Source organism: Ziziphus jujuba, chromosome 1 (genome assembly GCF_031755915.1).
Source record: "Ziziphus jujuba cultivar Dongzao chromosome 1, ASM3175591v1".
NCBI classification, from domain to species: Eukaryota; Viridiplantae; Streptophyta; class Magnoliopsida; order Rosales; family Rhamnaceae; genus Ziziphus; species Ziziphus jujuba.
Genome location: NC_083379.1, coordinates 14,575,285 through 14,601,365, shown reverse-complemented (window position 1 = coordinate 14,601,365; position 26,081 = coordinate 14,575,285). Strand labels below are relative to the sequence as shown.

The window sequence follows — 26,081 nt, the reverse complement described above, 5'->3', positions numbered from 1 at the left end:
TTGTGAATTTAATTTGTATGAAAAATGTTTTGGTGAAACTATTGACTTGCCCAGGATGTGAAATCTTCTAAATATAGACACATACATATATTTAAAAGTATGCCAATTACAATGGGATGCATTCTAATTTTGTGGTAAAAGGATAAAAACCAGATTGCTGACCAATTTATTTAACAAAACTTTTTTATCCTATTTCTATTTCTGTTCCCGCTTTGGAAGCCTATTGGGCTTAAAGTGAAAAAAAAAAAAAAAAAACACAAAATACAAAATTTTACAAATTTTTAAAATAGTTTTACACAAATACCCTTTGGATTGCTAAAAACAAATTAACATTCTACTATCCACCTTCTCAAAATAAATTGAACCGCATGTTTTTACATTTGCTTGGTGGGTTTTTTTATAAGCTTATTAATTGTATTAGTTTTGCACAACCACTGCCAGTTTTATTAGTAGTTATTGGAGATGAAAATTGGGGGAAAAAAAAAAAAATGAAGAAAAAAAATGAAAAGCTCAACAAGAGCAAAAGATAAAGAAGGCTGCAAATGCGAGACCAAAAAAAAAAAAAAAAAAGAAAAAAAAAGAAAAACAAAAAGAGCACTCCATAAAGGACCAAAAGGAGCAATTGATAACCAGAGATTATGAGAACGAAACCCACTCTAAATCTCTCTCTCTCTCTTCCTCATAAGAGGATTTGAGGGAAAAGCAAAGAGAGAATGAGAAGGAAAAAGAAAAGGGTAAAATTTTTGGGCACAGAGAGAGAGAGTCCTTGGAGATGCCACGTGTCGGAATATGAGTGGTTGGGTGCTTTTGGGCTTCAACAACAACGACACCAACAACACGAACACCACCCCACTCCTCTCCTTCTCTCCTGCCATGTCAGAGTGTTAACCCCGTCCTATGACCCCGGCGAATCCGTATTTGTATGTTTCTCTCTCTACAAAAGTCTCTCTTTCTCTATCTAAATGAGAGAGAGAAAAAAAAACTATCTCTTTCTCTCTCTATTTATTTCATTCGTCTCCCTTTCTCTCTCTTTCTCGTATCTCTAATATCTTCCTCTCTCTCTCTCTTTCCCCAAGCTTCCATGCCCTAAAGCCCCCTCTTTGTCCATAGCGAGCTCTCCTCCCCAATCCGTCAATCTCTTACTTTTGCTTTATCTGTTTGGTTTTTGATCCACTGCTAAGATTGGTAAGCTCCTTAATTTATCTGGGTATTTCTGTTTTTTCCATTTTGTTGGCTGTTGTTTGTGTGGGTATCTGAATTTCTGCAATTTCCAACTTACCCATGTGTGCTTTCATGTTTCATTTTGTTGTGGTTGTTTTTTGATTGTCTAAAAATTGTGTCTTTTTAGCTTTGATTGATGTGGGGAAGGTTATTTTTCTTTTGACAGTTTAGTATTTGGGTTTTAAAGTAGTTTAGGTGGTAAATGGGTTTTGGATATTGTTTCAGCCGGAATGTGTAAGCATGCTTAAATCCTTGTGGATTCATCGTTAAATTTTTCTTTTGTTTCTTTGTCAAAAGTGCATTTTGATATTGATTGCATTGAGATGGCGTAGATGGTTTAACTAGCTTCAAGTTTGAGTTTTTATAATATGCAGTGTGTGCCAATAATGTCAATATTGAAATTTTTTCGTTGAGCATATTGGATAATGTAGCTTCAAATGGGAATTTCAGGTGCATTCCATGGTAAATATTAGTCGCCTACTGTGTTGAGTAAATTGCATCAGTGTGTTTATCAATTAGATTGTTTATATACATGTTGGATAATGTAGCTTCAAAAGGGATTTTCAGGTGCATTCCATAGTAAATATTAGTCGCCCACTGTGTTGAGTGAATTGCATCAGTGTGTGTATCAATTAGATTGTTTATATACATGTTGGATAATGTAGCTTCAAATGGGATGTTCATGTAAATTCTATAGTAAATAATAGTCGCCTTCTGTATTGAGTGAATTACATCAGTGTGTGTATCAATTAGATTGTTTATTATATACAGTGATCCCTTACATTTACCTGAACTGGAGTAGAACAATTGACCCTAACAAGAGGAAGGGTCTTTTGGTTTGGTTTATTATGCTGGTAACTGGGAATCAATTGCCTGGTGTCAAAGTCTGAAGTGCTCATGCTGTAATGTTTATACTTTTATAGGGAGTCTATTGTATGCTTTCAGTCCTAGTGCTTTTCCCTAGCATCTTGATATCTATTACTTGGGTTTTGTTTATAATTATCAAATTAACTGGATGGTGCTTCTGGCGTAGCGAAGAAATGTTAGAGCATGGTAACATTTATACTTATCTCGAAGTGAATTACTTGTATTCTAATGTTATCGTTATATCATGATCAAATTTAAATGGAAATTTATCTTTTTTAGTTTATTTTATTTTTTCCTTTAAATATTTGTATAATCTGCCTTGCTATATCCGAAAGAAGGGTGACTATCTGGAGGTGTTAACTTCCATACATCAAGTAGAGAGTTTTGAAGTAAACATATGACATGAACTACAAAAGTTGTTGCATATAGATTATTCTTAATTGAAATTTGTGGAAGTATGAAACTTAAGCTGAGTTAAGGTGTCTAGTTTCTAGTGCTTATCTGATGCATCTGATGCGCATATTGCAAATATGTAGTTCACACCTATAAGTATTTAGTAATATGATGTTGCAACAGTGTGCAACATACAGTTGGCCTCATTTAATGAATCTTTGGACGGATATAGTCTTATTATCATAAACATTGATTGTTAAGTGGTGAGAGACATTGATTAAGTGGTGAGAGACAGCTTAAATCTTTACAAATATGTACCGAAGCGAAATAAGAAGTTTAGAACCTTGTTGGAGGTTTTTAATTTAAACGTGTATTTTAGTGAGTTTTTTGTTATGTTTTGGAGGACTTCTTGTTCCTCTTCACTCCATTGTACTGAGATTTTGTTGTGATAAAAGTTCTATTTAAAATGATGGAGAAAATATTGAAACCTTTTTAGGAAATGTATATCACTGAAGGATCTGCTTGTTTATAGGTTATGAACTCTTGTTGGTCTCTTACGGTGATGGCTTTGGCTTTGCTTCCCACTACATATATATATATATATATTTTTTTTTTTTAACACCTGTGGGCATCTTCATTATATTCATAGTACATCTTAGTTGTTCTGTTGTTCATTGAGTTTGATTGTGGCAGTTAATTGAAATTCTAGTTTTATGATTTCTGGTCCATATTCATTTCTTTTGGAACTTTTCGGAAGTTATAGCTTTGGATAAACATCCACATTTCTTTTTACTTGTTTGAGATTTCCCTAAAATTTCTGGAGGTTAATAAGTGCTTTTTACAACTAAGGACTAGCTCCAAATTTTTTAATTCTTGATGGGTCTTGTTTTGATTTCTATGTAAAAAAGAATATATTCATGAATTTGTTTGTGAATTTGTTTTGTTGGGTTTCTCCAATTCTTTCTGTTGTTTGCTTCTAATATCCTGCTTGACATTTATATTCAGGATCAAGTTAGTGTTAAAGTGGCTGAAAATGCTTCACTCAGATGCATTGGCTTATTCAATAACCAGTGACATGTTCACTGTCACTGTTGTTCATGCATATAAGACCCAGGACTAAGAGATGAGGGAAAACAGTTCGTCAACTAGTAAAATGATAAACCGAAACTGGGTTTTGAAACGCAAACGTAGAAAGCTTCCTTATGGACCTGATCTGTCTAATGGTAAAGAACACAATGCAGCAGCCTCAGAATCTCCTAGGAATACTTCTTCAACCAAACGCAAATTGAAGAGTGAAATAATTAATGATCGATTTTCATCTAAGAAGAAAGGAAACGATGGGGTGAGTTATCTTTTGTTTTTTCTTCCTTTCTTGAGAGTTACATCTGTTCCTGTCATGATAAAGTTCATTGTATTACTGTTTGTTTTACTGTTCTGTAACTTGCAGTTGTGTTAACGTATCCTTCATCTATGTTGATGCACTCATAAAACCATGTTGTGTATTTTGGGAATTTTGTATTTTTTCTTTTCCATTTTTTCGGTTGACTTAGTTGCTGGTTGCAGTTTCTTATCCTCTTTAGAGCTTCCGTTTCCTTTCGTATTGTAACTTCTTGTTCTAGCTACATATATATGATCCACTGGTAATATAATGGAGCCTTTTATTTTAGCAATTTGTTTTCTTATCCTGTTTTCACTCCTGAATTGATTGAAGAAGATGTGAAAAGTTGGCTTGAACTTCTTTACAAATATACAATCCAATTTTTGAAATCCACTGTTGCATAATGTTCATAGTTGTTTACCAAAGCCATACATAATTGTTTGACCATATCACTATCACTTTAAAACTTTTATTGGAAGTCTTGTTTTAATTATTAAGGAACAACTGTGTTTGTTTTCATTCTATATTTCTGTTAGTTTTTTTGTTGTTTGCTGTTTGCATGGGCTTCAGTGCTGTCGTTGTTGGTGTCTCGACTCCAGAATCTTCAATATTTTTTTTGTCAGTTCTATCTGCCTAAGAATCGGCAATTTTGCTAAGATCTCCTCTGCATGCATGTTGCATGGTAATAGGCTTTGGTTGGGTTCATGCATTTTTCTTGCACAGAATTCTTAAAAGGAATGAAGCAGAAATGAATTATGTAAACTTGAATGAATAATCGAAATAATTTAGCCTGTTCAGCCGTGATAAGTTCCTGGTCTTTCAAGTCCTCAGATGATTACCATGGGGGGTTTGATCAATCAAAAGAGTCAAACTTAGTTTATTGCAAGGGTTTTAACATTTACTTTATATTTCAGATTGGGGCAATTTTGTCAAGCTTGGCTAACTTTTTGTTAAATGTTCGCAAACATTGGTCATATGATGTGGTAGTGGAGTACCATGTACTACTTTATGATAACTGTTTCTGGACTTTATATCGTGGTTATGCATCCTTGTGCATGTGGGTGTTTGTGGAGTTGTTATGGAAAGTAAAATTATGTGTATGTGCGCACTTACAGCTTACTTTATAATTATCTCTTTTTATTTTTGTTGATTTTGTTTTACCTCACGGTGTCCCTTTTTTGGTCTTAAATTCTAGCATCCTCAAGTTTGAAAAGTTCTGTTTTTTTAGAACTTAACTGGAAATTTTCCACGTTGTTAAATTTGACAATGTTTTCATCACTACATTGGGTCTTACCCATGTTATCTGAGTCAGCAAGTTGTAATTATTATCTTAGAGCGAGTGCACTCTTATCGTCCCCTTTTATATTTACATTAGTGGTAATGTTTAGAGCAGTTTGTCAAATAGGGATAAGTAATATTCTATGTTAGAGATTTTGTACTAGGAAAGGACAATTAGAGGTGTCTTATTTACATTTTGCTGATGGTATCTTGTTTCTATTATCAGGAGAGGAAGGTATCTCTGCAAACTTGGTTAAAATAATGAACCATATTTTTGGTTCTGGATTAAAGATCAACATATCAAAAGTATAATTTTGAGGATAATTAATATGGTAGTAATTTACAAAAATTGGCTTCAAGAGTGGGTTGTATGGTAGTATGGCACATGCAATTCTTAGGCTTTCCATTAGAAGGAAACCCCCTTAGCTATGATTTTCTTGATCTGGTGGTAACAAAGGTCCGTAAAATGTCTTGATATGTGGAGAGCATTCCTTTCTAGATGGGGCCTTGTGCTTTAGATTATTCAGTGCTGTCATGTACTTTTACCTACCAGCTTTCATTATTGTGTCCCTATGAGGATTTTGAGAAAACTATTGACGGATTTCTTGTGGGAGGGACGTAGAGGTTTCAAAGATCATGTGGTTTTGTGATCACTGGTATCGAGACTCTAAGCGAAAGGGGGTCTTGGAGTGGGAAATATTAAGAAGAGTAATCTTGCTTTGTTGTGCAATGGTTATGGAATTTCCCTATAGAAAAATTTCTCATAATGCATAGTGATTCAAATTATTTATGGGCTTCAACAAAATGGTTTGGTTTATATGACGTTGACAAGAAAACTTTTTAGAAGTCTGTGGAAGCTTAATTTCTAGGGTTCATTAGGGTCATTAATTTTTGCAAATTTGTAAGAATGGAGTAGGGAAAGGAGATTCTATTTGGATAAGGTATGGATAGGGGAGTCCAGTTGAACCCAAAGACTGACTGACAGAAAACCAAGAAAACTGACCATGACCAGCTGGTCAACTGAACCAAAAAAAGTGAAGGTGGTTGGTATCGTGTTAGTTTTGGAAAACTGACAGCTAACAGAAACACCAAATAATTTTATTAATAATTATATATCTATGTTTAATAAATCTTTATATATTTAGTATTATTTTATAAATAATATTGGGAAAACCGACGAAGAAAACAACCAGAAATTGGATAAACCAACCAAAAATCGAAAAAACTAAAGAAACCAACCCAAACAAAAAAAAAAAAAAAAAAAAAAAAAGGTTCCAAATAAATTGATCTGTTTTTTGTTGGCTTTGTTGGTCCAAAACCAAGACCAATTGACCAAAACTCAGTCGGTTTCAGTTGGCTTCAAAATCCCAAAAATACTTTTGGTCATGTTGTTGACCAGCGACCAGTTTTGCTCACCAACCCAAACTGACTGATGAACACTCTAGGAATAGATCTTGAGCAAACTTAGGCTTTATTGTTTCCTAAACCTTACAGTTTATCACTTGCAAAGCATTCTTTTATCAGTTGTGTTGCCTTCTATTGTAGCAGATTTGTCACCTTCTTGGAATTTCAATTTTTATTTTATTTTTTGCATAATTTTAAAAGAAGCTGTGGAATTGGTTTTTTGTTACAATTTAATGGATCTTGAGCAAACTTTAGCTTTATCATTTCCTGAACCTTACAGTTTATCAGTTGCAAAGCATTCTTTTTATCAGATGTGTTGCCTTTTCTATTATAACAGATTTGTCAACCTCTTGGAATATCAATGTTTTATTTTGTTTTATTTTTTGAGTGATTTTAATGGCAGAGAAGCAGTGGAATTGGTTTTTTGTTACAATTTCTTGACGAAATACTCTTAATCCAAATTTGTTAGATATATTTGAGCCCTAGATTGTATTCCAATCTCATGATAGATCTCTTGGTATTTTAAGTGTAAGATGGAAAACATTTTTACCAATTAAGATTTAACAGGGTGTTTGGATAGTAGCAAAGTTAGTAGGAATCTGAAATTCTTTGGGAAAGTAAAATTTTCTCTTGTTTGGATAATTTGTAAAGGGAGGAATTTGTGGGTTCAGCAGAAAATAAATCTTACAATGTGGGAAACTAACATGGAAAGTTGATTCTCTCAAATAGGTGTCATTCTGAAATTCTCTAGGGAAATTAGTTTTACTTATTTTTTAAAATACAATTTTACCATTAATTTTAATGCACAAACTTATTTAATTACTTGTAAATCCTATATTATTCTATTATTAACCAAACATTATAAAAAGGATCCCAAGAAATCTTATTCCTGGGAAACTAAATCCTAGAAAACTGATTCTCGGGAATTAGTTTCCTCCAATACTTTCTCTTCTACCAAACAGGGCGTAAGTGTTGCTTTGCTTCTAGTGCATTGAAAGCTAAGTATTATATTCTGCTTGTCTCGAAGTTGACATGTGATGTGTAGACAAAATGGGGAACCCATTCTCTTTCTATATTGTAAGGGTTTTGGGGATAGTAAAAGAGAATCGACGTTGGAATTTGCAATTATGGCTTTTTAACCATATGCATGGAATCAAAATAGGAGGCTTTTTGAAGCTAAGATTCAGGATGTGTGGTATCTATGGAATAGAAAAGTTTCTGCCTGCTTTGTGGATGTCTGCTTCTAATAAGGAGTTCAAGGATTGTTTCATATGAGTTGGAAGGGTGTGAGTAGTACCATTTTAATTTTTCTCAACTGTATGAGAGAGTTTGTCATACGCTTATATGTAGCATTTTTACATTAATTAAGCTCTTTCTCTCTCTCTCTCTCTCTCTCTCTCTCTCTCTCTCTCTATGCATATATATATATATATATGTATATGTACGTGTCGTTTGTGTGCGTGTAAATATACAAGTAAAAGATAGCAGGCCATAAGCATCCCTTTTTTATGCATGTTCTGTTTTATGCATCTGCTTCTATATTGAATGGTGTCAAATTCACTAATTTTTATTTTTTGATCTTCATAAATGTTCTTTGTTCCAGTACTTCTATGAATGTGTAGTCTGTGACCTTGGTGGTAACCTATTATGTTGTGATAGCTGCCCTCGAACTTATCATCTCCAGTGCCTGAATCCACCTCTTAAGGTATGTCCTGTTGTTCTATATTATACTTGCTGTGTATCTGCTGTCCCTTTATTGTTTCATTAGACATGCTGATGCTCAGACTTGCTTGCCTCTTGTTATAAACTTCTTGTTTTGAAAATTCATCACCTGAAGCGTATTCCAATGGGAAAGTGGCAATGTCCAAATTGCTGTCAGAAAGGTGATCTTCTAGAGCCTGCAAGTCATCTGGATAGCATCTCAAAACGAGCAAGAACAAAGATTGTTAATACAAAATCAAAATCCGGAATTAAGTTAACCGAAAGAGAGAAAATGTCTTCAATATTTGGAAATTCTATTATTGGGAAGAAAAGGTCCTCCAGCAAAGGAAAATCTGTTTTAACTCAGGGAATGAAATCCTTTGAAAATAAACTGGTCTCCTCCCCAACAGATGTATCTTGCAGCGCCAAGTCAAGTCCTTCACCTGTTGGTTGTTCTATTGAGGATGCCAATGTTGAGGATGAAAAGGAGTCTGAGAAGTCCCCAACGCAAAGCACAGACAAGAAGTCACAATCTCTTGCCAATGAAGTTTCATCTCCTTCAAATGTTGCAGCAGTAGAGGCAAAAGAGGAGGCTACTGGGGCATGTGCTTCTCCTGAGGTGAAACCTCTCTTGTCTTCTAACAATGCTTCTAAAGGAAATACTATTGTTCTTGCAATCAGTGCTACCACTGAGGAGGCTAGGAAAAGAAAAAACAAAGTGAGTAATAAAGTTCAAAAGAAGCGTAGGACTGACAAGGGAAAAGGTGCTGTTAGTGTTTCTAAACAACGTGGAACAAAAACAAATACTGAAAGCCCTGGAAGTAGTAAATCACAACGAAAGCATAAATCTATAAATTGTGGGGTCTCTACATCTTTGTCAAAGGAAGATAGTGGAACCAAGAATTTTGATGTACAAAGCAAAGATGAGGTATTTATTTGTTACATTATTGTTGTGTGTTTTTGTCTAAAATGATATGTTTATTGATAAATTAAACAGTCGAAGATAGTTGATGTTTTAACGTATACATAACTGCAAGGAAGTTTGAGCATACCTCACCCTAACATATCTTTATCATGGAAATGGATAACCATGTTCTTTGTTATTATTTGTCTTTTTGTTACCTCCTTATTCTCAGTAGAGAATGATTAAATTGTTCCATCAATTAGTCCCTTGTCTGAGATTAGCTTGTTATCATCTGGGGGCTTTATTGCATTGTTTGCTTGCCTTGTAATTACACTTGCATGACTGACAATATTTTGTTGGGGAAACCCCCTTCTGTGTCTATGTTTCTGTGTATGCTTGAGTGTGAAATTTTTATTTTCATTTCTTTAAGTTAAGGTCTATGATGCCTTGGTGATAGTTTTGCTTCATTGTCATTATTGGCATCATCTTTATGGTGCTGTTGTCATTTTCACTATCGGATATGATACAATATGCTGCAATGTTAATATTAAGTAATGTTTTTTTTTCCCATTAAATAATATTTAGTGAGTATAATTATTTTGTTGCAGAAGCATCCTGAAAAAGCAAAAAACCCGTCATGTTATACAGATAAAGCAGGAAATCATGTGGTTGAAACACTAGTTTGTGAATATAGTGTTACTGATGAATCTTTGCAGGTAAAAGAATCAATTGTAAAATTGATCAGATTGCTTTTATCAATGTGTTATGTGATATTTTCTCTGCTTCTTAAATTGTTGTCCCTGTGAGAGATTACTATCTTACCTACATGCTTGCATCACAGGTTGATCGGATTCTGGGATGCCGAGTTCAAGGTGATAACATCTACTCTTCACGTGCCTTGTCTGTGGCAGTTGCTGAAGATCCTTCTGATGATATATTAATTTCTGAAAATCAAAATAGACTAACAGAGGATAATTTTGCTTGTGATCATGACTTGGATGTAGGAGCTGAAACTCTTACTGAGTGTTCTCAAAATGGTGTGAAGAGTGTAGATGGAGAGGAAAGCATGAAGAATGATACTAGAGTTGATAAAATGCATGTTTATAGAAGATCTGTGAGCAAAGAAGGTAAAAAAGGGAATGGCATGGATTTACTGAAGAAAGGTCTCAAGGATTTGGGATCTACTACCATAACTGGTAAAGATCAAGATGAATCTGCTGTAACTACAGAGGACTTGGGCAAAACAGATGACGATTTGGTTAAAGAGGAGAATGTTGATGCAAGTCTAAAAGTTCAGGACATCGATATGAGTCTAAAAGATCAGGACATTGATGTGAGTCTAAAAGATCAAGACAATGATAACAAACCAAAAATTTCTCAAACAAATGTCTCTCCTGGGGAAAAAAAAGTTGTGGATATAGAAATTGGATCTAATAGTGCTGCTGAGAACAAGATACAGGAGCCCACCTTGGCTGAACCTTCAAATGCTGATGGAGAGATGGTTTTGTATGAATTTCTAGTTAAGTGGGTAGGGAAGTCCCATATCCATAATAGTTGGGTCTCTGAATCCCAGCTGAAAGTTCTTGCTAAGAGAAAACTGGAAAATTACAAAGCCAAATATGGTACATCTGTTATAAATATCTGTGAGGAAAGGTGGAAGCAACCTCAGCGGATAATTGCTCTCCGTTCATCCAAAGAAGGTAGTGATGAAGCTTTTGTAAAATGGAGTGGTCTCCCTTATGATGACTGCACATGGGAACGACTGGATGAACCCGTCCTAATGAAATTTCCTTATTTGGTTGATCTTTTTAATCAATTTGAAAAGCAAACCTTAGAAAAAGATGCTTCTAAGGATGAGTTACGAAGGGCAAAGGTTGACTGTCAGCAAAATGAGATTGTTACTCTGACAGAGCAGCCAAAGGAACTTAAAGGCGGTTCATTGTTTCCCCATCAGCTTGAAGCGCTCAATTGGTTGCGTAAATGCTGGTATAAATCCAAAAATGTGATTCTAGCTGATGAGATGGGGCTTGGAAAAACAGTATCTGCTTGTGCTTTCCTTTCATCATTATATTTTGAGTTCAAAGTCGCTCTACCTTGCTTAGTCTTGGTTCCGCTATCTACAATGCCTAACTGGCTTGCTGAATTTGCGTCATGGGCTCCCAATTTGAATGTTGTAGAATATCATGGGTGTGCTAAGGCAAGAGCCATAATTCGCCAATACGAATGGCATGCTGGTGATCCAAATGAATTGAATAAAAAAACTGCTGCTTATAAATTTAATGTTCTTTTAACTACATATGAAATGGTTCTTGCTGATTCCTCGCATCTTCGTGGAGTTCCTTGGGAAGTTCTTATAGTTGATGAGGGACATCGTCTGAAAAATTCTGGAAGTAAGCTCTTCAGCTTGCTAAACACATTCTCTTTCCAACACCGTGTCCTTTTGACTGGTACTCCTCTTCAGAATAACATTGGTGAGATGTATAACTTGCTTAACTTCTTGCAGCCGGCTTCATTCCCTTCCCTGTCGTCATTTGAGGAGAAGTTCAATGATCTTACAACTGCAGAAAAAGTGGAGGAGTTGAAAAAACTTGTTTCTCCACATATGCTTCGAAGACTTAAAAAGGATGCCATGCAGAATATCCCCCCCAAGACTGAGCGAATGGTTCCTGTTGAGCTGTCATCCATCCAAGCTGAATATTATCGTGCAATGCTAACCAAAAATTATCAGATATTACGGAACATTGGGAAAGGAGTTGCTCAGCAGTCAATGCTAAACATTGTGATGCAGTTAAGAAAAGTTTGCAATCATCCATATCTGATACCAGGCACTGAGCCTGATTCTGGAACAGCAGAGTTCCTTCATGAAATGCGAATAAAAGCTTCAGCCAAGTTGACTCTGTTGCATGCTATGCTTAAGATTTTGCATAAAGAAGGTCACAGAGTTCTTCTATTTTCACAGATGACCAAGCTTCTTGATATCCTTGAGGATTATTTGACTATCGAATTTGGACCTAAAACATTTGAGAGAGTAGATGGTTCTGTTTCAGTGGCTGATCGTCAAGCAGCAATCACTCGATTCAATCAAGATAAAAGTCGATTTGTCTTTTTGTTATCAACACGCTCATGCGGCCTTGGTATCAATTTAGCAACTGCTGACACTGTCATTATATATGATTCTGATTTCAACCCTCATGCTGATATCCAAGCTATGAATCGGGCACATCGAATTGGACAATCAAATAGACTTTTGGTCTATCGGCTTGTTGTCCGTGCCAGTGTTGAAGAGCGAATCTTGCAGCTTGCAAGGAAGAAACTTATGCTTGATCAGCTTTTTGTGAACAAGTCTGGATCTCAAAAGGAAGTGGAAGATATTTTAAAATGGGGAACAGAAGAGCTGTTCAATGATTCTCCTGGCTCTGATGGAAAGGATGCTGGTGAAAACAATAGTAATAAAGAGGAGACAGTGGTAGATACAGAACATAAGCATAGGAAGAGGACTGGTGGCCTGGGAGATGTCTACAAGGATAAATGTACTGATAGTAGCAACAGGATCATGTGGGATGAAAATGCTATATTAAAATTGCTTGATCGTTCAAATTTGCAGTCTGGATCAACTGATATTGCTGAAGGAGATTTGGAGAATGATATGCTTGGCTCAGTAAAGGTAAATTGTCAAACCTATGTATTAAAGATGCTGTGAAATCGGCTTGCAATTATTTTTATTGTGCAGTTGAATATGGTAATGATAGCTTTGCAACTAATAATATTTACAGTACATGAAAGGGGATAAAATGTAGGATCCATGTACATGGACTATAAAATAGCATTCTTGAAAATCAAGGAGGAAAATCATTGCATAGAGATGAAGAATTAAATTTTAAAATGATCTATAAATTATAGAGTTTGAGAGGGAAAATTAGGGTTCTATGGAAAGGACATGCCTTTGTCTGGTATAAATTCTGGAACAACTTGAACTTCAGTTGTCCTCTTAAGTCCTTTTTTTAATACCTTTGAGACCTCTATGATTCCTTTTCCAACCAAATGTTCTGTAGAAGTGGGAGGATAAGATCTGAAACCTGCTAAACTCTTTCAACCACCACAAACCCTTTTCACTATTGCATTTCATGGACCCACAAGCTAATGGTTTGATTACCTGTTAACTCAGTGAGGGTGACATCCCGCATGCATTAAGTGTGGCTCTCATTGATAGAAATTAGTAAGAACATTAATGATTTTCATTACCTCAGCCTTTTTGCACATAGCATGGATTGTGTTATGGTCTTTTCCCTGGATTAAGAAATTATACTCGATTAGAGCATTTGTTATTGTACTTTGTGTTTCACACTGCATCCTCCCTTGACTGCTTTACTTCTATAATATCTTTATGCACAGCTCATCTATGGTAGGCGAACCCAATGAGTATCTTGTTAAGGATACGCGGGTATTATCATTTATCTGCGTATCCTTTGCTTTGAGCACCCACTGAGTGGTGGGTGCCTTCCCCCACCATAGCAAAATTGTCTTTATGCATGTTCACAATATATGATTTCCCAACGTAAAATTAGTTTCTGTTGATCATGATCTTTTCTCCATTTGTGTTTTCGTTTGCTCGTTCGTGAGAGTTTATGTGTCATTGGTTGCTAAAGGCTACTTATCCTGAAAATGGAAAAGGTAGCTAAAGATTTAACTGGTATTTATATAAGCTTTGAACTGTTATTTGGCTAATTTCAGTCTCCTCTTTATTTATTTATTTATTTATTTTTTTGATTTTGTGCTTTCTCTGTTTTCATAATCTTCTACTTGTCAATAAACTCATGATGCTGAACATATTAGAAGCCTCCCTAAATATCCTTATACCATTGTGGTTCTCAGGTTTGCAAGAGCATATGGTAAGGATTGGGGTTCTAAAAGTTTTAAGCTTGTACGTTAATTATGGAATAAAGATATTAGAATTTGAGAAGTAATAAAAATCCAATAGTATGCTTTAATGGGGCTATTTGAGGGTTAAATACTTAGGTTTTAGGATTTTAACTGGTTAAGAAGAGGCTTTGCAAAGAAATGTAAATAGAAGGTAGACTTTGGGGACAGTTCTATGGTGTCAACCTGAGTTACCTATGAATAGACTGATAAGAAGGGGTGGGGATTCAAGCGGATAATGCTCTAGGCTACTCGCTGAGCTAAAATCTTGCTGATATTCCGCAATGAGACATGTAGAATTCTCAATATAGGAAATTCTGAGTTACATAATGAAAATATTTCCTTATGCTTGTTTATCGCTTTGGGCATGGTAATCTAAATAATTGTGATATTTTACAGAAAAAAGATTACTTTATATGTTGGCGAGCATTTATTTCTAAATTGTGAGGTGGCTGTTAAATTATGGTATTGGTTGGTCAAGGAGGCTGGGTTTCTATGGGTAGTTCCTCAATCTTGTTCAGCATTAATGATAAGTAAATTTGAAGGTTTCTGGGGTGGCAAAAGAGGGAGAGGATTGTGGGTTTAAGCTATGTTGGCTTTGTTTTGAGCATTGTGGTTGGAAAGAAATGGTAGGATTTTTGAAGTGAGGAGTGGAGATTTGAGAATCTTATATGCGATCATTTCAAGTTTTGGGCTTCTTTGTAGGCATCCAATTGAAAAGCGTTTTAAGAATGTGCAAAATTCTTTGTTGTTGAATTGGTGGGATATGGTGTAGAATGTTAGTTTAGTTTCTTACCATATTTGAGGATTTCTTATCCTCGTAAATGGTTGTAAACTTTTTTTTTCTTGTCTATCAATAATGTTTCCTATCAACAACGATGATGATGACTATCATGTTAATATTTAAGTAACCATTCATAGGGCATTTTGAATTCTTAAAAACATATACTATTTCCGTAATAAATTATAAAACTTGTGTGCATGAATTTATGCAATTCAATATTTTCCCTTACAAATCGTGCTACTGATATATAACGTGAAATAAGACTTTATCTTCAGTCAATGTCACATGCAGATATACATGTATAGAACCTGTGAAATGTGAAAATCGAAGAGAAGGTAGGAGTTAGGCTACCTTAAATAGGGCATTTTGAATTCTTAAAAACATATACTATTTCCGTAATAAATTATAAAACTTGTGTGCATGAATTTATGCAATTCAATATTTTCCCTTACAAATCGTGCTACTGATATATAACTTGAAATAAGACTTCAGTCAATGTCACATGCAGATATACATGTATAGAAGCTGTGAAATGTGAAAATCGAATAGAAGGTAGGAGCTAGGCTACTTCTTTTCTTCAATGTATTATCAACACAAACGTTACACACTGCAGTTTATTGGAAAAGAGGACTTTTTTTAAGTGGTCGCAGTATGTTGTTCTGTTATCTTTTCAGTTTCACGCAAATTGACCTTGTTATTTTACTTCATATTACTTCTACGTTCTGTAGATGAATGATATTCATGGTTGTCTGTCTCCTGCTTTAATCTTCTCGAAATTTACTTAATTTTTCGTTTTGTTTTACATTTTATTTAATTAGGTGAATTATGTTCCCCCAAACACTCTCACATGTTTTTCACTTTCCCTCAAACTACAAAAAACCTTCACATTGCTGCTAATCTATGTTCGTTCAGCTTATTCTAATTTTACACTTTTGTTAGATGAATTAGATGAAATTACCCTTATAGGACTTTTCTATTCTTCATTTATTTATTTATTTTTCCTATTATGCGACCTGCATGGCTTATTTCATCAGATTTATGTAAAGAAATTGCATGATTCAACTACTTGCATCAGGGCCTTTTTTGTTTAGGGTAGAAAGTGTAGAACAATAATAGTTTGGTAGGTGAAGCGTATTTATCTGATTATGTTTTATTTGCCTTTTACTTATGGGACACTGATTCTTTTGTATATTTTCACTTTTATTCTTAAGTATTGATTATTCTGGTTATTTTACTTTGTATTTGGTTATGTTTCCTGGAAATTAATTGAATGTATGTTGTTGATAAAATAAGTTCTAATTATCTTTGAATCAGTCCCTCGAGTGGAATGATGAACCAACTGAAGAACAAGGAGGAGCTGAAGCATCTCCAGGTGTGAATGATGATATCTGCACACAAAGTTCTGAAAGGAAAGATGATAACATAGTGACAGTCACTGAAGAAAATGAGTGGGACAGGCTGTTGCGTGTGAGGTAAGTACTTCACTACTTCTGGTCCTCTATTACTAGAGTAAGGGATGAGAAAAACGATAGATATGCACTGGTACATCATTAGCTTGGATTATGGTAACATACTGAGTGAAATATCAAATGTTAATATATTGATTTAAATATGTGTTGATTAAAATTGATTATAAGTGGTGAATACTTGTGAAAAAGTTGGTGGAATTTTGAGGGATATTAATTTAGAAAAGCTGGTCATTGTAGTTTCATATGAGGTTTCCAAAACATTATTCCAATATTTATATCAGTATAGATATATTCATCACTTATTCCTTAAATGCAAACTAATATATCTTGTTATTGATTAATAATTCGAAGGTGTGGACATCCACAAGTTATTAAATGTGGATTTGAGCCCACCACATGTGGATACTTAGGAAAATAAATAACTTGCAGATATCTGCATCATCTAAGAACTGTGTTACTGATATTATCGTCCTTTATTTATTTATTTTCCTAAGCATGTTGTCAAACTTAAAATTGTAAAGTAACATGTTAAAGTTAAATTGTAGGCGTATCCATATTTGAGCTTTTATGTTTTTCCACAATAGACATAGCAATAGCCCACTCGATACGAACCAAAATCTGGGGAAAAATACATATTTCATAGCAAATTTAATGTATTGTAGAATGAAACAAGTAAAAGGAGCTAGAAGGTTACAGTTAACATTAAAATTTTTAAAGTTACCACTTTTCCCAAAACTTTAAGCTTACAGGAAGTTTGTTAAACCAAGTATATCAAATTAGCAGTAGTACTGTAGTGGTAGATAGAAGATTTAACACTCCTCAGATAATGGGCTATCTATTAACAGAGGCAAAAAAACAAAAAATGGGCCTTATACAAGCAGAATAATTAATTAACAAAAAGAGGAGTTAGCAGGATATGAACAGAAGTGTTAGAGATAAATAAACTATGATATATGTTAATGTTACCACTGTTCTTAAAAACTTGATCTAAGGAAATTGCCCAAATATGCACTTCAAGATAGTGGTAATAGATCATACTTCTAATAAAAATAATGAAACAAACAGAAATCAATTCAGTGACTGGAGTTATGATGGGCATATGGCATGTTAGTAGTGTTTATATGGATTTATCTTGGAGAATATTTAGTTGGGATTAGGTATTCTCAGGAAGGGGGAAATGACAATAGGTCAGTAATGGTATACAATTATCAGGGGTATTACTTTATATTTATTAGTAAATTAGATTGAAAATTAACTTTCTTGTACTTTAAATCTAATAGGGTCATTGTAATACATGCTGACTTTTAGTTATCTTAAACTATTCAATCCCTGGCTTTAATTTGATTTGTGAAATCAAAATTTGCTTAATTATGTGTTTGCAACTATTGGTGAATCCGATTTGTTTTTCTTTGTATATTCTTTTGTGGATGAAATTTTCTACTTTACCCATCAAAACAAAATTTGCTTAATTAGTTTTTGGAGGGAGGCTTTTTCTTTGTTTCCATCTAGCAAATCTGAGACATGTGCTTTGTGGATGCTTAAAGTTGTGCTTTTGTATTGCTATCCAACAACTTTATACTTTCTTCCTCATTGAAGAGATTTGAGGTTTCTGAGCTAATATGTCATGATGACTAAACCCAAAAAATAATTGCAGTGGTAAAGTAGATACTGATATTACTCAAGTAAAAAATAATAAAAACTTTATCATTTTAGGGGGGGGGGGGGGGGGGGGGGAATTTAGAAGAATAAATTAGAAGTATCGCAGAGCAGAGGGAAGTTTCTGAGGCTTACTGTTGTCTGAGACTGCCAAAATAGCATCCTGAATGAGCCCAAAAATTTCTATAATTCACTGTAATCTTTATGTATGGACATTATGCTAGCAAATAATGACCTGATTTTTCATATACATATTTATTGGGCTTTTAGATGGGAGAAGTACCAAAGTGAGGAGGAGGCAGCTCTTGGTCGTGGGAAGCGTCTTCGGAAAGCTGTTTCCTACAGGGAAGCATATGCACCACACCCAAGTGAGACGTTGAGTGAGGTACTTATATATATTTGAATTCTGCTTGGCAGCTGTGGTTAGTTTAACTATGAAACATTGACATATATATATTTGACTTTATCTTGGCATCATATGGTTTTTTTAGCTCTATATTTGTGTAGGATCCTTTATGAAGAAGTGACTTGTAAGGTTGATTTTATATTACTTAAGTCGTATCAGTCTTATCTATATTTTTTGTCTAAATGCTGTATTCATGCTATACTTGGAATTTAAAATGTTGTTGATTGAATTGAACGATTCTGTTAATAGACAAGAAAAAAATACAAATACGTCATAATTGGATTAGTGACTGGTAGTTTCTTAGTTTTGACTATTTTAATCATCCAACCGATATGGGGCTAGTTTGTTGGATTTTCACCTACTTAATTTATGACAATCTTTTGTCTCTGATTCCTGACCTTTTGCCTGTGTTTCCATGTATTGTTTTAGTTCGTTAGGTATAAACTCTTTGTTTCCATTTTTGTTTTTGTCTATCCATTAATATTGTGATGTTACATTTTCTAGTATTTGGTGGATTTGTTCCTTCTGTGTTCTTCCTTTCCCTATTTGCTTATGTCCCTTCAGAGGAGCAGAGGAAAATAGTTGGGGGAAAAATGATGAAGAAGAAAAGATGTTAACAAGATAGGAGAGAAATTGATAAGTGATAAAATAGGTGGTTGACTATTTGTTAGGGCTTGGTCGTTGTGCAAAATGGTAAAGACATAGAAAACAAAACTTGTCTGTTCAGAACTAACATTAAGGAAAGAGAGAAGAGAGAAGGGAGAGCTAATAGAGTGGAGAGAGAGAGAGAGAGAGAGAGAGAGGAGGAGGAGAGGGATTGAGTAAAAGGATAACAGAAGCGACTAGGGTTCGATTATTTGTAATATTCATAATCAGGTCTACTCTATTAAAGTCACAGTTGGACATATTTGTATAATAGGCAGTTCAAACCCATTCAGGAATAAAACCTACAAAAAAGGATCAAAGCTAAATGATTAAAATTATAATTAAAATAATATGAAATTTCAAGTGAATAATAGAATGTATTTCTGTTACTTTGTTGTCCCCATCTTGTTTACTCTACTGCACCCACTAACTGGACTCTCATTGTTAAAAAGGAGCCCTTGGTTGCTTACACAGAAGCAGAAGCTAAATGGAACAGTCAAACTCCCCTCCTCCGTAATGTCTAAATCTGGTTTACACTTGTGTGGTCGCAAATAAGATTGAATATGGCACAGACATGTATTGGTTATTTTGTAGTCACTTGCAAAGCAACTATATACGGTACTTGAGGAATTTATATATATATATATATATATATAAGTAGCCTAACTGTTTCCAGCTGGATAAGTCTGCATTTGGTTTTGGTGAAGTCTGCAGACTTATCAAGCTGACTAAATAAACTCAAATAAGTAGGCAAAAGAATAGTACCTCAAACACCTAAGCCATCTGAAGAAGAGTTCAATGTTCTGTTAGTGAAGCATATCTTCTCATGTTTTTATTTATTTATTTTTATTAATTTCTCTACCTGCTTATTGGCAGTTGTTATAGTTTTTTGATTTCCATGACAGAGTGGTGGTGAGGAGGAGCGTCAGCCAGAACCTGAGCCAGAGCGAGAATACACACCTGCAGGACGAGCTCTAAAAGCCAAATTGTATGTTCACAGTCATTGAATATTTATTGAGTTTTACTCAAAAAATATTATTTTTCACCACCTGTGACCCATCACTAGTGGGCCTGACAGCTGATGTGATGATTTAGATGCTACGGCCTATGGGTTCTCTTTGCCATATAGGTTTTTAGTTTCAAAGCCAATTAATTATCACCGCTTCAGCTGCAGCCCCATTGGTGATGATCACCTGTGGTTACAAATAGCAAAACTTTTTAGAAAGGATCATACCCTCTTTGATAATTAGATTTGAGCTTGTATGAGCTCTTAAAACTTGTTTTGCATGAGGTGACATATTCACTTTCATTTTTCCCCTGAACAGTGCTAAGCTTCGTGCTAGACAAAAAGAGCGGCTTGCTCAGAGGAATGCAATTGAAGAATCACGTCCTAGTGACAGAATGCATGGACTTGAATCGTTCCCCCAGTGTCCACCCACCAATGCAAGAGATGGTGAACAAGCAACTGGATTAGTTCAATCTGTAAAAGAGAAGTCTCTGATAATTGACTTGGAGGATAACAATCCTAAGAGTGACTCCCCCTTAGGGCAGGGGAGGCTGTCAAAGAATAAAAGCAGCCATCTTGAACTTTCTGTTTATCCTCCTGAGCACCCCTCTCCTGACATTTTCCTTTCAAGTCACCAACTTCATGGAAAAAGCTATACTAACTCATCACTCACCAATCATTTAGTACCAGTTCTGGGACTATGTGCTCCCCATGCTAACCAAATGGAGTCATCACATCGGAAATTTTCTAGATCAAATGGGAGAAACAGTCGCACAGGGGCTGGACCAGAGTTTCCATTTAGCTTAGCCCCTCAATCTGCCTCCTTGTCTGAGACAGAGGTAAAAGATCTGGAGATGATGCAAAACAGGGTGAAATTGTCAGATGTTTCAACAGACATTTCACAACAGCAACTTAAGAATAGCATCCCAGATGGTTGTCTCCCATTTAACCCGGTAGTTCTTCAGATCTCTGTCTCTCTCTGTCTCTCTCTAACTATTTTATATACAATTTACTTAGTGTTTATGCAAGGACATGATTCTGAAGGGCTTATATTTTATGCAGTATCCTTCTGCTGTCCAAGGAAAGGGCTTTGATCATTTTGAAAGTTCTGGGGCTACTTCATCTGATTTTCAGGAAAAAATGGCATTGCCAAACTTGCCGTTTGACGATAAATTGCTTCCAAGATTCCCACTTACAGCTAAGAGCATGCCAACTTCTCATCTTGACTTCTTACCAAGCTTGTCTTTGGGTAGCAGATTCGAACCTGCAAATGGCTCCTTGCAAGAACTCTCCACAATGCCATTGCTGCCCAATTTAAGATTGCCCCCAGATGCATCAAGATACAACCAGAAAGACAGAGAGGTGGCCCCCACCCTCGGTTTGGGACATATGCCAGCTATGTTTTCTTCATTCCCTGAAAACCATAGGAAGGTTCTTGAAAACATAATGATGAGGACTGGTTCTGGATCAAGCAATCTGCATAAGAAGAAATCAAAAGCAGACAGTTGGTCAGAAGATGAACTTGATTTCCTTTGGATTGGTGTTCGTAGGCATGGGAGGGGTAATTGGGATGCGATGCTTAGAGACCCCAGGTTAAAGTTTTCAAAGTACAAAACTCCAGAAGATTTGTCTGCCAGGTGGGAGGAAGAGCAACTCAAGATCATAGAGGGAACAGCTTTTTCTGTACCAAAACCAAGCAGGTCGTCAAGGTCTACCAAATCCTCCTTGTTTCCAGGCATATCTGATGGAATGATGGCCAGGGCTCTCCATGGAAGTAGACTTGTTACTCCGCCTAAGTTTCAAAGTCACATGACCGACATGAAATTGGGTTTTGGTGATCTTTCATCCTCACTGTCACCTTTTGAAACATCAGATAAATTGGGTTTACAAAATGAGCAATTTACTCCTGTTCCAACTTGGTTTCATGAAAAATATCGGGCAAATATTTCTGGAGATTCTGGTGCAGGACCTTCTGATAGACCAGGTAGTTCTTTGAATGTACCTATCGAAAAGCCATTTTTGCTCAATTCTTTTGGAACCAGTTGCCTTGGTCCGTTAGGTCCAAGTTGCTCAAGCAGCCATGATATACAGCAAAAAGAAGATGACCAGGGTGCCAGTAAGTATGGGAAGTTGCCTAGTCTTCTGGATAGATCATTGAATGTTTTGCGTGATTCCAGCAATAATTTGGGTAGTGGTGAATCCAGCAGTTCAGCACTGCTACCAGAACCCAAGCGAGGGCTATTACATACAAAGGGGGAAGCTGTACCTGGAAGTAGTTGTCCGAAGGACAAACTACCTCATTGGCTACGGGAAGCTGTTAATGCTCCATCAAAACCCCCAGAAGCCGACTTGCCGCCCACTGTATCAGCAATTGCGCAATCAGTTAGGTTGTTATATGGAGATGAGAAACCAACCATTCCTCCATTTGTGATCCCTGGTCCCCCCCCTCCTGCACCGAAGGATCCAAGACGAAGTTTAAAGAAGAAAAGGAAACGGAAGTCACATTTGTTCACACGGGTGCCACCAGATATTGCTGGAAGCAGCCAGGACATTCAAAGCCCTTTCATGGGTGATGATGCTTCAAGTTCAATTCCATTGGCCCCACCACTCCCTCTGCTTCCTCAAGTAACTTCAAGGGTTGACACTGAGCTCAACTTACCTTCCCTGCATTTAAATATGGACCCATCATGTTCGTCAACACATCTGAACCAGCAGAAGAAAACAAGTATGGGACTGTCCCCCTCTCCTGAAGTGCTTCAGTTGGTAGCATCCTGTGTTGGCCCACATCTGCCAGCAGTTTCTGGCATGACAAGCTCAAGCTTGCTTGACAAGAAGCTATCCTTGCCAAAATCTGTTGACCGAGTAGGACTTTCAGACTCAAAAATTGTTTTCGGTAAAAAGGAAGATAAGCAGGGTGCATCTCAAAAGGCATGGGATTCACTTAAGGAAGAAAAAACAGATGATCCTGAAAGTGGGGATTCAAGCAAAACTCAATCAGACCCCTCCAGGCATGAACGGCCTGATGTAGAGGAAATTTCTTCTGAGGGCACCGTCTCAGATCATCCTTTGAGTGATCAGGAATCATAGCTGTAATTTGTGAGTGAAATTCAAACATAGATATTCTTTAGTGGTACTGAAAAGATCTTCACCAATGTGCTCGAATTTTTGTAGGTGTTATTGCAGCGAGTGATTAGTTAACTAGTCAATATAGGATTGTTTAGAACAACTCGTGTAAAGTTTCTGTAAGAGAATGAAAAATATAGTGTTGCCTTTCTTGTTACACTGGCCCCGTCCTTTAAGTCATTCCGCCCCAAGTATCACAATCACTGATATGACTACTGTATGTTGATATCCATGCGTTCAACCATATGCTTATCAAAAGAATTTCTGGTACGGGACGACGGATAAAGTATGTCGGTAGACTGTTGTGAGCCGCAACTTTCCAAGCGTTTGAAAGAGAACTCCTTAAGAGGTAAGTTGCTTGTTTCAGAATGAAGAGTTTGAAATGGTCTCCGTTTAGTACCTGATAGTAAGAATGAAAGAACTTTGAGGTTGAAACAAACTGCTATAAGTTGCTACAAGGAGCAACTGTGTAGGTTTTTATCCTAGTACTCTCTTCCCTCTGTTGATGTGGGTGTGTTGAAGATATTTGGGCTACAGGTTTCCCTTTTGTATATGAATAAAGCTCTTCTTGTCTTAGTTTTTTTCAAAACTGGTTGCTAGGATAATTACAGCTGCAGCAGTGCCATTGGCAAAGAAGCAAGAACTCGCCAGAAATGGTTGAGGTCCTTCTTGCCTTTTGGTGAGTAACTAAAATCAGGTTACAGATTGCAGAAGATTTAATCATTGACAAATAAATGGTCATCCATGGAGGTTGGAGGTTGCAGGGTTGAGCAACCTCCTTGATTTTTTGGTTACAAACTTACCATGGTATTAGAGGTCAAATAGGAGAAGTTGGTAGAGATGGACAGTGGATAGAACATTCTTCATGGAAAAATTAGTTTCCAGTTTTTTAGGTACCATAACAAGGCAGGGTCAAGGTCAGGGTCGCCTGGTAAATATATACCAAAAATGTTTTTTTTTTTTTTTCTCTAATAATTAATTTGATATGCCATCTGAAATCAGTTTTCCATATGATTTATAGATTTTAGGGAGCAGTTTTACTATAAGAAACTAAATTGCTGCTTTAGCTGTTGTTCTTGTCATGAAATTAAATGATCCCTTTTGAGAATAGATGAGAGACTGGAATTTTGGGAACTATTTTATATCTATGTCCTGTATATATGTAATCATATATGTTGTTTGTCAAGATTGAAGGGACAAATTTATTAATGAAAAGCTATAAAACTAGAGAGTGGAAAAGCTGTCTGAAGTATAAAATGATTTTTTGTTTTTCCAGCATTATTCACGGAGTTGTCTCCCAAAACAATAATTCAAGTTTCAAAATTCAGCCTTCTCAGCAAACTGCTTTGAGATTGTACCTGCCGCTGAGAGCTCTGCACATGGATGACCACAGAACCTCTCTCTCTCTCTCTCTCTCTCTCTCTCTCTCATGCCATTCTTTTTTTAAAGTTTATTTAATGCTCTCTTTCACAGCACACAGATTCAGCTTATAAAGAGGAAGAACCTGACCATGAAACCCGGAACAGCTTAATTTATTTTTGGGTCAAACCAGAAAGTGTTTTTTCTGGTTTTACAATTTTTTGCCAAATACAATTATATACTTGCAAAAATAGCCTATTTTTGGTTCTTAGATAAAATTGATTCTCCATCTTGGTTTCCTCCAATTTACTGGTTGCGTTTCATTTGGTAACTGAAATTGACATTAGAAACCAAACAAAATAAAAATAAATAATTAAATTTAAAAAATAATAAATCAGAAAAAATAAGATAAAAAGGTTAAACAGTTTGGATAGCAAAGCAATATACTAGTCAAAATATGGAAAATATATTTATATCCATACGATGGAGTTCAGTAAACATGACGGAGGATATATAATATAATATATAAAACCATCTCTAGATCTTTCTCTCTTAAAGTAGAAGTATGTTAGTAATAGTAAACAAAACTAAGAAGAAAAGCTACAATAATGATGATGGATCACCAGCTGATTAATTAAACATTAAACTATTTTATAGATATAAATGGTAGATATTTGATATATTTTGTAGCTAGTGAGTAGTATTAGTAGCGGTTGTGGGAATGGTGGTGGTGGGGAGTAGTAGTCTGGGGCATGATGTTGGGTTGGCAACAAACCTTGAAGAGAAAGCATAGAAGTGATAGTAATCTTCATCTAAATTACCACATCCACTTCCACTGCTGTCGAAGTTTAGAGAATAGCTTAACGGATCGTACCGGCACTGCAAGTATTTTGAACCTGCTTGGTGTGGAGTAGTACTAGTGATTGTCAATCCAGAACCCAATGTTCGGAAATTCCTTTTCAACTTCCTCACCAGCTTTGACACACAGCTGCAATGTGATGATGATGATGATGAAGCAGAAGCAGAAGCAAAAGTAGAAGCTCTAGTAGTGGTGGTGGCGTTGCCGTAGGCAATAATATTATTGCCTGCGACTTCTTGAACATCATCACCACCATGAATTTTGATGGTGGTGGTGGTTGGATTCTTTGGCCACCAGAGAAGCCATATCTGCGTCATGTTAAGATGTTTGCACTGCTAAACACCACACTGACACTCTCTGCGGTTTCTCTTTTTCTCTTTGGAAATGTGGATTTCAGCGTTTTGAGACGTGTATATATATATATATATATATATATCTCCCTCTCGGAGAGAGCCGAGGGCAGTTCTATTGGTGGGGTCCATTTTCTTTTATTTTTTTGTTTCTAATTATTTTATATGAAGGCTAATATTTTCACGTTAATTTTCATGCATATCTAAGTGGGGTTTGATTGCACTTTAATTGCAAAGCCAAAGACAATAATGCAGGGTGGGTTTTCTTGCTCTACTTAAGTACTTTTAACCTTTTCAGCCAAAAAAAAAAATAATAATAATAATAAAAATAAATAAATAAAAATAAAAAAAGGTACTTTCA

General features: G+C 35.7%; 2 protein-coding genes across 6 annotated transcripts; one reads left to right on the top strand and one right to left on the bottom strand.

Annotated features, from left to right (window-relative positions):
- The first annotated feature begins 538 nt into the window (after nt 1–538).
- LOC107420244 (protein CHROMATIN REMODELING 4) lies at nt 539–23,309 on the top strand. 5 transcript variants are annotated; one of them, XM_016029153.4, is made up of 12 exons: nt 539–920; nt 1,077–1,185; nt 3,487–3,823; nt 8,145–8,246; nt 8,379–9,170; nt 9,755–9,862; nt 9,988–12,810; nt 16,162–16,319; nt 18,243–18,357; nt 19,929–20,011; nt 20,349–20,982; nt 21,092–23,309. In XM_016029153.4, exons 3-12 carry the CDS (start codon nt 3,605–3,607, stop codon nt 23,114–23,116), a joined length of 7,059 nt encoding a protein of 2,352 aa, XP_015884639.3. In that variant the 5' UTR covers nt 539–920; nt 1,077–1,185; nt 3,487–3,604; the 3' UTR covers nt 23,117–23,309. The 5 variants fall into 5 exon arrangements, with proteins under 5 accessions (XP_015884639.3, XP_015884632.3, XP_015884648.3 ...); XM_016029171.4 differs by having other exon boundaries at nt 540–1,185; nt 9,988–10,018; nt 10,151–12,810; XM_016029146.4 differs by having other exon boundaries at nt 539–1,185.
- A 1,123-nt stretch (nt 23,310–24,432) lies between these two features.
- LOC112492622 (uncharacterized) lies at nt 24,433–25,746 on the bottom strand. The gene has a single exon (XM_025076814.3). The coding sequence runs from the start codon at nt 25,685–25,687 to the stop codon at nt 25,202–25,204; it is 486 nt and encodes a 161-aa protein (XP_024932582.3). The 5' UTR covers nt 25,688–25,746; the 3' UTR covers nt 24,433–25,201.
- Between the last annotated feature and the right edge of the window lie 335 nt (nt 25,747–26,081).